At 40.4% G+C, this 11,778-nt stretch overlaps 1 protein-coding gene across 2 annotated transcripts in view; it reads right to left on the reverse strand.

Annotated features, from left to right (window-relative positions):
* The window catches only part of pax5 (paired box 5), a 59,112-nt gene extending 50,137 nt beyond the window's left edge, over positions 1 to 8,975 (reverse strand). The window contains exon 1 of one of the 2 annotated variants that reach the window (XM_078259865.1): positions 8,432 to 8,975. In XM_078259865.1, coding sequence (XP_078115991.1) covers positions 8,432 to 8,477 — 46 coding nt within the window. In that variant the 5' untranslated portion in view covers positions 8,478 to 8,975. The remainder of the gene's footprint in view (positions 1 to 8,431) is intronic. The other variant, XM_078259873.1, reaches the window with a different exon arrangement.
* Between the last annotated feature and the right edge of the window lie 2,803 nt (positions 8,976 to 11,778).

Below are 11,778 nucleotides of genomic sequence, written 5' to 3' on the forward strand. Positions count from 1 at the left end.
CTACCACGCAGGTTGCGAATATGGGACTATATTAAAATCACAATTTTCTTAGTGTTTGGACATTAAAAAAAACGCTATTAATTAAGCTTGTTAAACGAACACTTAAAGTTCTTAATTTAATTATGTCCTATTATGTGGGCCTCTAGAGCCAATCTTTGGAGTTGATTATAACTGAACATATGATATTAATTTCAGAAATTAAAAGTGGGACTTTAGTTAGCTAGGTTTATAATCGATAACGATTGTTTTGCGAGCTCAGTCCTTTTTGTGCTCAAAGACTGAAATATTTTCAATTAGGCTATTATTGATATTAAGACAAAAAAAACATTTCATGTGAAGAGAAGTAGCTAGTATTTAGGGAGGGAAAGTAGACTGAAAAGACAAAGCAGGGCCCGCCATGTCACGACTGAATGAACAAGTTGTGCCCCCCCCAGCAACCTATACCCTGCATGTCCCCAAGCATCTGCTCTGCTGAAGTGTCCTTGAGCAAGACACTGCTGGCTGCTGCATGCTGTGAGGCTGAACCTGTGTGAGCTCTGACCTGCTGGGCAGTGAAAGGAGAATTTCCCTGCGGGGATCAACAGAGTCTCACCTTGTTATTATTAAAACGAGCAGGTCTCCGCCTGCAACTGTGTGCGTAAAGTGCAGTGTGTCTGTCTAACCTGGTTATGTGCTAGAAACACTGTTACTGTTTGTGGATCAAGTTCAGCTTTTAGTCATGCCTTGTTACCTCTCTCTCTCTCTCTCTCTCTCTCTCTCTCTCTCTCTCTCTCTCAGACCCCTGCTCCTCCTTTTCCCTTCAAAGGGGCAAAAACAGCATGCCGTTTCAGACAAAAGGCACCAACAAATACAACAAAAATGCAGGCCTGCATATCCTGGATTACAATGCATTTCACAATTAAAAAATGTAGCCTACCTGTTTGATAAAATACTGCAAGAGACTATAAATAAAAAGTAAGGATAAAAAGGCAAATTCCCAAACGAGGAAAAATAGTACCAAAACAAATAATAATTTGAGCCTAAACTTTTCATGTTTCAACGTTTCAATTTCAAACACTGCAAAAAATATCCATCTCTTAAGAAGTAATTACGTGGAGCAATCAACTAAATATCTAATATAACGATGTGTGCTAGTATAGGAAGATTTATTTCACGTGCACAACAAATTTCCAAAGTTGCACCCGGTCTGTTTCTTGATTAAAAAAAAATATCTTGAATAAATGCAGATCAATTAAATATCAAAACGTTATTTGCAAACAACTTTCCATTAGCCAAATGCAAGTGCTTTGTCGAAGACTTTTGGAAGTCGTTTCATTGAGGAAAGACGTAGGACTCAAATCAAGGATGTTTTTGGCAGTGTATAGTGCAGCTGGAAAGGCTACTACTCCGCTGTTATTACTGCATATTCACACAGAGCTGGGGGTGTTGGGGGTTGTTTCAGTTCAGGGCAGATGGGATCATGCAGATGAAGGGAAGTATAAACGTGTACACTTACTGTGCATTGCTGCAAACGGATCGTGCTTACAGTGAATCTCCATCATTAACGTGGAGGGATGCAGGGCCCCGGTACGGTATGAGGGGTCTTAAAAATGCCACCGGACGCCCCGCTTCAGTCGGCCACTTTACTGACACACCGTGACCTCCAATTAATGGAATGGGGTAGGCCTACTAGTTCCCTTCAAAGAGAGGGTTGTTTTTCTTAATTAATTTAAAAAAATTGATTGGGTTGGCAATGTCATACAGGTTGTACTTTGACTCGAACTAATAAAAAAGATATACAAAATATAGAAAGATTTTAAGGTGGAAGGGAGGGGGAAAAAATGGCGTCAAAAATATGAATCAGAGCCGGGCTCCCTCCTCATGGAGACGGGACACCACTCCGGGTCTGTTCTGGCGTCTCCAAGACCAGAGGAGGGAAACGACAGCAATAGTGCTCATTCCCTCAGCTGCTCGTCTACACAGAGTCGCCTCAGTCCAAGGAAAACAGATTCAAACTTTTGCACACAAAAAATAGGGAGGGCGAACAAACTAGCCTCCCTCCCTTTCTCCCCTTTTCGGTCCGCTGGCCGTGACCTCTGAACTGCGACTTAGCCGATGGGGGGGCTCAACTTTCTCCTTTCAGTCTATTAAAATATTTAAAAAATAAAAAAATAAAACCCAGTTTAAACAAAATAGGTTCTTTACAGATCCACGGTTATATGTCTTCCAGGTTATTTGTTGCACATGTTCTTCTTGTCAGAAATCTTCCTCGTCAATTGCTTTCGCACTTGGTAATCTCCAGTCAATAAAGCGAGCGAGAGCGGATGAGTGCTCACATCTTGAAGTCTCATATCCACCGTGCCAAGAAAAAGAAAGAAAATACAGAAAATTACGCAGCAGGAAAAAAAACTCTCTGGTTTGAGTAAAATCTGCTGAGGCTGACGTGAGAGTTGCGATCTTCTAAGTATGAACGAAAGGCAGCTCTTGGTCACTCTACTATCTCTTCTCCCCTCTGTGTTGACCAGGACTCGCTGCACAAACGTAGCTTTTGGACTCCCGGTTTATGTGTGAGTTTGGAAACGCATTTTTTCGCTTGGGAAAAGAAAACAGTCCTGTCCAAATTCAAAGGGTAGTTATCTCCGCGCTCACGCCAGAAGCCCCCAAAGATTGTGGTGTAAATATCTACATAAACAGGCTTCTTTAACTACACAGAGAGAAGCTGCCTGCGCCCAGCGTCCACGGTGGCGCACGCCGCGTTTCAGGACCTGCTCTCGTGCGGACAGCGCCCGCGCTTCCAACCCCCTGGAACCCTAACCTACACGCGCCGGCCAGCTGCCCGTCACTCATAGCGCATCCAGCCAATCACGACGCGAGCGTTGCCGCCACGTCACCGCCAACCCCAGGTGGAATCGGGCGGGGGAGCGCACTGATTGGCTGCTGCGAATCCCGTGGGCCAATGACGCCCCGCATGTATTGTCCGTCCACCAATGGCGAGGCTCAGTGATGCGACGCAAGGCTCGGGGAGTAAATTATCATATGTTTAATTTCAATTAACGAAGTAAAAAAACGTCATGCCTTTATACCCATTTGCGCTCAATTTATTCATGTCAATATTAAATGGTTAATTAATTGAGTATTACTAAAAATGAGGCTTAGTTGCAGCAAGGCTTTATAAATGAGGGAATGCTCCGAAACTCAAACTGTAATTGTTTATAGGCCTATTGTAAGGATATAGGAGAAAACAGGGGGAAGAATAGCAGAAAAGCAGTTTTTTTTAAAGGCCCACAGCATTTCAAGGAAGCACATGAAAGTTCAGATTTCACTCAAAACCCTTCAGCTTTCTGTTCCATAAACCGTCTTTGTAGGCCTACAGGAGTAAGAGCTGTCAAGTGCTATGAAAACAATCGTTCCTGCATAATTTCCTTCCTTCAACACAATGTTAAAAAATTTTAGCTTGGGGAGAATTGAGAAATAACATATGAAACATGCATTGCCACTCATTACCTAATTGATTGCGGATCCAAACGGATGTCGTTTTTTAATGAAATGCAATTGGCGAGCTCCACATTTACACTCCAAACTGAGAGAGAGAGAGAGAGAGAGAGAGAGAGAGAGAGAGAGAGAGAGAGAGAGAGATTCATTACATGTTCGTCCCACCTGATTTGAGAGGGCATATCTATCCCTCTCCCCTGTAATATTAAACACACAAATAGCCTAAAGCATGAGCCAAATTAAAAAGTGTTATTTCCCTTTTTTCCTGTTTCTAGACATTTAATCATTTCAGTTCCTCGGTGTTTATTGCACGCATGAACCTAAGATTAGACATATTTAGAGCTACACAGGAGAGACATACAACAATATCAACAAAGACAATGCAATACTAGTTATGAAGCTGATCATTACGTAAAGTGACTCACTAATGAAAAAAAACAATAACAATCTTTCCCTTATTCTTATAGTTTTCAGGTTTGTCCTCTAAAGACTGACATGCTTGATGTACTTCAAGGCAATGCATCTGATACTGAAAAGGTCAATTTATGATATTATTGTTAATTTCTGATTTTTTATTTGTAGATTCCTTGCTTTGAATGGTGGTTTCTAGCCTTTTTTAATAACGTGTAACTCTACCCCCCAAGTCTAGTAAACTGGAGTGTGCTCACACACTCAAACACATTTATTCTTTCTTTAAGTTATTGGTTTCTGTTTAAAATCATGTCAGGGAGACTAAGTGGGAGGGTTTACTCTATGGTTCGCTCTCGGAGGCTTCTTTAGTGGGGCTGTGTACAGGAAGAACCACAAGAGGGCGTATAACCTTGAGCTATGTGCCCGTACATTGCCCTTACGCACGGGCGCATGCACAGATATACATGCGCGAATACAATACAGGAACTTTACAATCAATACACTTGAACTTAAAGAGTCTTCAAAGCAGTCGAATGGGGCCCTAAACTGGTCCAAAATGTAAAGCATACATCGAAGCATATTAATACATAATATGGAATCACTGTGTTTGTGGTTTCATTGTGAGCATTAAAAAAAAAACACTTTATTTCTCTAAATATCAACCCTAAATATGGTTTCATAAATCGTCATTGATTCCACGTCCCTGCTTTACAATCCACTGACGGTAAAGTACACTAATCCTCATTCATATTACACATCTCTTTCCTGAGTATTCATGAATTGGGGCCTCATACAAATCTGACAAACAGAAAATCACGTTGATTCTTTGTTTTTCTTTTTTTTCAATCAATAAACGACAAAACATAAATAGACCAGAATACAGTTAAGAAACTGAAACTTAGATATTTAGATCATGGACCAAAGACCAGGGCCACACAGCAGTTAGGCCACAAATCAATGAAAAGAGCAAAAGCAGGCGAATACAGACAATGACTATAACAGACACTGCGAGAAAAGCCTCTGCAAAGTGGGAAATCTGTTGGCTAACTTCGTTTTTTATAAATGCATGTTATAAAATACAGCTTCTTACAATTCCTATGTTTTTGTATTTCTTTCCTTTTCCAGGTAAATGTTTTTTTTTTTTTGCATTGACAGAGTATTTGGCTCTAGAGGTCTCCAGACAGGGACCCAAAATCATAACGATATCATATTTTGAGTATTTTAATTTCTATCGTTTCATTGTGCTCCTTCCCCCTCTGCAATAAGTCTGTTTTTATTTATTGCTATGTAGACACGAGCGTTTTTCTCCCCACAGAAGAAAACTGTCGCCCCTGTCTCTTCGATTTGCAAATTAAATACATAAGCAATTAAAACATCCAAACACAATCAATCATGTATACAAATTGTTGTTGCTTTAGGGTTGGAAATTTAGAGAAAACTTCCATCAGGGTAGGACGACTTTAATCCGGGGGTCCAAATCCATTAGCATATTTCATTACCTCTCCAGTGTTGGAAATGGGAGGATGGGAAGTAGGGGGGGGTATACTTTTTTAAGCATTAGTAAGAATGTGGTTGAGTTGTGATAATCATTTGGAGGCAAATTGGAGGCAATGTTGTTGTTTAAGTGTTCCCTCCCTCTTTCTTTCCTTTCCTTTCCTTCCCGTCCCTCCATCCACCATGAAAGCTTCGGCTGTTTTGCTTTTTGCGCCAGAGCCTCAAAACGAAAAAGCAATGAAAAATTAATAGCGCATGTTAACTCCACCAGCTCGTTTATTACACGCCCGCTGACTGTAAACATAATGAGAAAGCTCCCGTATCTCTTCTTACGTTTTCATTTGCTTATAAAATATAAAAGTCATCATTAATAAATAAAATATATGGACTGGAGAGAGTGAACCGTCTTGGACTTTCTGAGGTGGAACTCGACTGCGTACCGAGCAGGTAAATCACACTCACTGCTTCTCCCACTCACCCACAGGCCTGATCAAATGGACCTATTTGTAATCATTTGGCTCGATGATAATGCAAGTTAAGACCAGTCAGTCAGCTGTCAGGTGGAGTAAAAGGCCCTGCTGGCCATAATATCAGACCTTCTCCTGTGTTTTGATGGGGCACTTGAGGTCAAAACGAAAGTAGGCTATGCCATGTGAGGTCGTCGTCTCTCTTTTTCTTTCTCCCCTCCCTTCTCTCATACTCTCCTCAATCCTCCATCTCCATCTCTATCACAGCTTTTCTTGGTTTCCGCAACATCACAAAGCTTATTTGGCCTGTACTTTGACTGTGAAATGTCTGTTTAGTACCTGTTTTGGCAACGACTTTAAGGTGGAGAACCAAATATTGTATATGAAAAAATATATAATGTATGAAGCCTTAATAGTCAGGAGGTCAGGGTTTATACCGTTTGGTCATTAGCTGCAGGGATGCATACATAAAAGGGTTGGCTGAAGGTGATACAGTTAGCCTATATGTGTACCAAAGCTGGAACCTAAATGGTATCTCAGTGAGAATCTGACCATAGGGAATCCAATGCTGTGTGGGGTTTTATTGTTGTAATGGATATGGTATATATTTATAAGACATATATTAAAATCATAAGGGTCAGGATCAAAGATAAAAGTACAGATACAGTAAGTGACCTATACGTCTATTTTTTCTCTTAGGCCTAAGTAAAATATTAATTTATCTTCAGCCACTGCCCCACTTAAAACTACGCTCATATAATAAACTTTCGAAACTTATGTTTCGAGGGAAAGTATTTTCCCCAGGATTACACGTCCTCGCACCAGTGACAGGCGCACGTTGTGAAACGATCGCAGTTTTAACGTTGTGAATTGAACCCAAACTTGGTCGTCAGACAGGGACTGAAATGGCCCCGCTTATTGGAAAGAGACGGCCTACGCACTTTTACGCACGGCCAACCTACAGGGCGGGAAGAGAGGGGAGTCTCATTAAATCCACGTTCATTCTCACAGATTCTCCTTTGTACACCGAGCACGTTTCTTGAAGTGAGAGGAAATGGAGAGGCTGTAGGTATAGGCCTGGCCTGAGCCCTATAGACTTTACACACCAACAGGGGAGGGCCTCCTCTAAACTCTGATTTCCTCAGTGGTTAAAAGGTTATTATCCAATTGCAACAAATCCCATTGCTTTCAGCGTTTACCAGGGGTAAGGCCCACTCCACAAAAGACTGCAAAGGGGGCTTTATTTGTCTTACAGACCATAGGCATTATTTGATGACAAATTTCCATAGAAGGCCGTACACGAGCTAATTTATTTATTTATTTCTATTATGAGAGAACGTGTTTAAACCGGAATATACTTTCTTATTGTGAATAATAAAATGAAAAAAAAAAAAACACACACACACAATACAGTCTGCACAAGTAGGCTACGTAAACTACATAAACATCTACTATCCATGCATTGCAATATTGTAACAGGCAACAAGGAGCAACACTAAAGCAGGTTTTTTTTTTTTTAGAAAAGGCTTTTCATGAAGCAGCGAGCACATCAGAAAGTCTCACCTGCCCACCGTTTCTTAATGACAAACGACGTTTTATCAATGCAGACACAGCGGGCAGCAATATGAAATGATGTGATAACCATTGGGTGCCATAACAAGGTCGATGGCCTGATCCATTGCTGTACCAGACCCCGCTGTTTTATGAATAGGTCTATACGAGATTAACCTGTTGAATGAAGTAATGGAGATATACGCAGGAACGAGCCAGACTCCTTTAGAGAGTTATTATTGACTGAACCGGAATGCAACTTCAACTTTTGCTCCACAAAAACACAAACAAGAAACTACGAGCTTTCAATCCGTTTCATCTCAAGTGGTCACAGTCCTCATAACACACATTTAAAAAAAAAAGAAAAAAAGAAAAGATGATTGACCTACATTTTATGGCCTATGTGTTTTTTTATTATAAAGATCAAGGTATCAATGCCCCTCTCAGGTGCACAGACTAACACGCCAACCCAAACCGACAAGTTCAGTGCCAGAATTGTGAGTAAAAAAACAAAACAATAATTATTAAATTATGACATCAAAAAACGTATTTGAAACTAGCAAATATAATATAAATCGTAATCTGCAAAATTTTCCAGACACCATTTTCGTTGGAATTGTTTTAAAGACAGCAAAAGATTTTCCACTAACAGTAGCTAATCATTCTCAACTTTCATCACTGGCCTACAAAAGTCATACAGTCACCAAGGTCAGATCATTTTGATTAGGCAACTATAGGCTACTTTAAAAAGAGTTAAGGTTTCAGCTTTTTCTATTTTTCGCCATACATGACTCAGAACACTTTACAATAGGCTACTTCTAATAACTCAGGACACCATACAAAAGTTAAAAAAAAAAAAAAAAAGCATTTCTAATAATTTACATTTCAACAACAAACTTCCACAACTTAACTAACTTACTTAAAAGTTTAGCAAAAAAAACGTGTATTAACAAACAACACCAAATCGTGTTTAACTTGTTAAAGTTCAACTCTTCATAGAAGTTAAATTAAGCTCGAGAGAGCCAGTGCGACCCTACCTGCTCTCCCCAGTCGCAGTGCAGGACTCTTGGGACCCTGGTCCATGTTGCCCGGTTAGAACAGGGGGAGGCGATGAAAGGAGAAAAAAAGGAAAAGAACAAAAACTTTTTTCCAGTGTCCCCCTCTCCCTTTCTCTCTCCCTCTCTCTTACCCCCCTCTCTCTCGCTCTCTGGCACCGTTTTCTCCACTCCCTCTCTTTTTTTCCCCCTACAGTACTTTTGGGGCGAGTTGTAGGTTGAAATAATTCGACCCTTCCGCTCCCTATTGCATTCCCTGCAAGTGCTCAGTCAGCTGCAACTAAACGCTTTAGGTGGAAAAAAGGCTTCGGGGGGAAGCGTGAAATGATCACGCCGAGTAAAAGAGCCGCTCTCTCAATGTGCGCCCATGTCCTGTTCTTTTCCTGCACAAGCTTGCACACACACAAACACGTTCACGTGCACGTACTGATACACGCGCACCCGCACGACCAAGCATACATACACACAACATACAACCTCCAACCTTCCCTGCAGGGCCGCGCCCCCCTCACTCGCATCTGTTACCAAGTTCCACTTTACTAAACTTTCCCGCCCCCGCTCCACTCTCTCTGTCTTTCTCTTACTCTTCCTCTCCCCCTCTTTTATGTTAGATTCATTTCCTCTGGGACACAAGATAACTATGTAGGCAGGTAACATTAAATGGTTTGCGTAATGCCCATGCAGGGTCTCTTCTGATTTGATTAGCTTAAGAACAAGAGAAAGTTGTTTCTTAAATGTATTTGTGTCCAGTGACCTTTCAGCAACTTCCAAAAGAGCGTTTATGAGAGTTCCTCCAAACTTCTCTCCTCCTCTGTCAGTATACACCTGTTACGCACGGTGCTCTTTACGCATTACGCACGGACTGAAAGACTGGAGCAAGTGCAATACACAGAGCTACACTTTCAACTTCACCGCTCTGCTGTTGGATAGTGTAGTCTTCTTACAAAACGGATAGTTCCGGTACTCAGCTCCGATTGTTCGCACACACACACACACACACACACACACACACACACACACACACACACACACACACACACACACCTGTGAACGCACAACATTTCATTTAAATATTAATTTGCCAACTGAAAATTTCCACTCATACTGATACTCACCGTTTTGTTTAGTTCTCATAGAGAACAATGGCATTCAAGATTTCCTGAACATGTGTGCTCTCTTTGGCTCTTCCGTTTTATAAAAGCAAATATCTGAAGACAGAATTTTACAGTCAGTTTAGACCAACTGAAAGGGTTTTACTCCACATAGACTGCCTGCACCTGTGTGGGTTTTATCATTTGCCTGAACAAGACAGATAAGCCCCTCTTTCATGTCCCTCTTCACACCTTCATTTACCAAATGCACACGCTCACACACATGCGTAAAAATAAAATACATTTAAAATAAAATCACTTTTCCCTAAAGAAAGGTGACCAAAAAACAGGCTATGACAAACTATGTGCTATTTTGTGAATATTTGCACATCCCAGTTTTACACAAAGCTTTAAGTACAGCGGAAGTTTGGGGTGAAATTATAATAGTTAGGCATGACTGAGGCCACTTACATTTCAACTAACCCATGGGCTCGAGCTGGAAGTAAGAGGTCTTTTTGTCGGATAGCCTTAATACACCAAAAATATATTTGTTCTTCTGTTGTGATGTAACAGATTTAGCGCCACAAGATGTTAACACTTGGTGAAATTATGTGAAAATGACGAGACAAAAATAAATCAAATGTCCTGCAGATGGAAAACGGAGAGAATGGGTGTGGAGATGAAGGCACTGTCCTTCACCTCAATCTGTCATCTCTCTGTCACTGAAACACCAATAAGGAAAAACATGAACGATTTCACTACAAAATCCTACCAGTCCTCACCAAAAACTGCGAGAGAGGGACATTAAGATGTAAAACAGAATTTCTTAACAGTTGCTGTGTCTTTTGACTCGGTATAAACCTATCCTTTCTTCCGTTTCGTTTCTGTCCTCCAGACAGCTGCAGGTCTCAGGGTTCACGCGCAGCCCCGAGACAATTGAGTGCGGAACAAAGCGCAAGACAGCGACCCATTTTGCTCTGCTTGTCGCCTCGCGCTGCAACACTACGACCCTGACCTCCGGCTCGCGCCCACAACATCAAAACATAAATACTAATGTTTGCATGTGATGGCGGGAAAACAAAAAGGAGGTCCAACTTTGACCTTCATGCGCATAAACAACCACAGATAAATCCATTATGCAGTGTTGTCAGCAACATAATAATGTGTGCTTCAACTTACAGTAGGTGATGACGTAGGGAATTTAAAAGTCAAACTTATATAACAATAATGTTGTGAAGTGGGTAAAATGTCAAATAGAAACGTTAATGACGCGAGTCCTTTAAAATCTACTTTCTAAAATCAAAATAAACAGTCATATCCTACTAGCTTGTTGTCACTTATTAGATTGCTAAGATATATTGATATAGTGCTGTTTTTAAGAGTTATACATGTATAGACCATAGAGTTATAGAGTTAACTCTCTGCTCTCTTTCCTACAGGGGGGAAAAGATCTTAAATCCTCGGCAGACCTGCCTCATCCTTATCTTTTTTACAGGCCCAAAAGTTGAATCTGCATGCATGGCCATGGCAGCGGATTATTCAGTGCATTTCCTAAATGTGCGAGCTGTACAATTATCTGCTATTGAGCCATTTGAAGCAACCTAGTTATTCTACATTCTGCAAGTTTTAATTTGAATTATTTTTGCCAAGCTTAATGGGGGACAGGAAGAGGAAGTCGTCATTAATAAATGAATATTTCAGACTGACACAATTTGAGGGAAATAAGATTAATAAAGCATATTTGGATTGAGCTTTACCATAATTAAGTGGTGTAAATGTGAATACTGGACACGAAATCTAGAAATATAACACAGTCATGCTTTTAATAAAAAAATCATATTATTTCTCATGGACAGTGTAATATTATCGTCGTTATTGTTATTTGAAAAAGACACAATATCATTCATCATTTCACATTTATATTTTAAATGTATTCAAGAAAACATCATTTTAAACATTACTTGCCCATTTTGAGAGATAGTAGGCCGAATATTATTTGGACTGTATCAAATACTTAACCCCTATGTCCTAACATAATTATAATATCTACTTTTTTATATTTTATATCTTCAATAGTTTTTTCTAACCTCCTTTTATTTGTCTCCTGCAGCCTCAGGGAGGGGTCGCTCCACATTTGGTTTGCCTATACAGGACCTCCTAAAAGAATTCGCCATAGTTTAGATATTATTCGTCACTTGTTTGTTTTTCACCCCCGTGCTAATTAATGTAATTAATATG

The sequence above is a fragment of the Sander vitreus genome, chromosome 2, assembly GCF_031162955.1.
Source record: "Sander vitreus isolate 19-12246 chromosome 2, sanVit1, whole genome shotgun sequence".
NCBI classification, from domain to species: domain Eukaryota; kingdom Metazoa; phylum Chordata; class Actinopteri; order Perciformes; family Percidae; genus Sander; species Sander vitreus.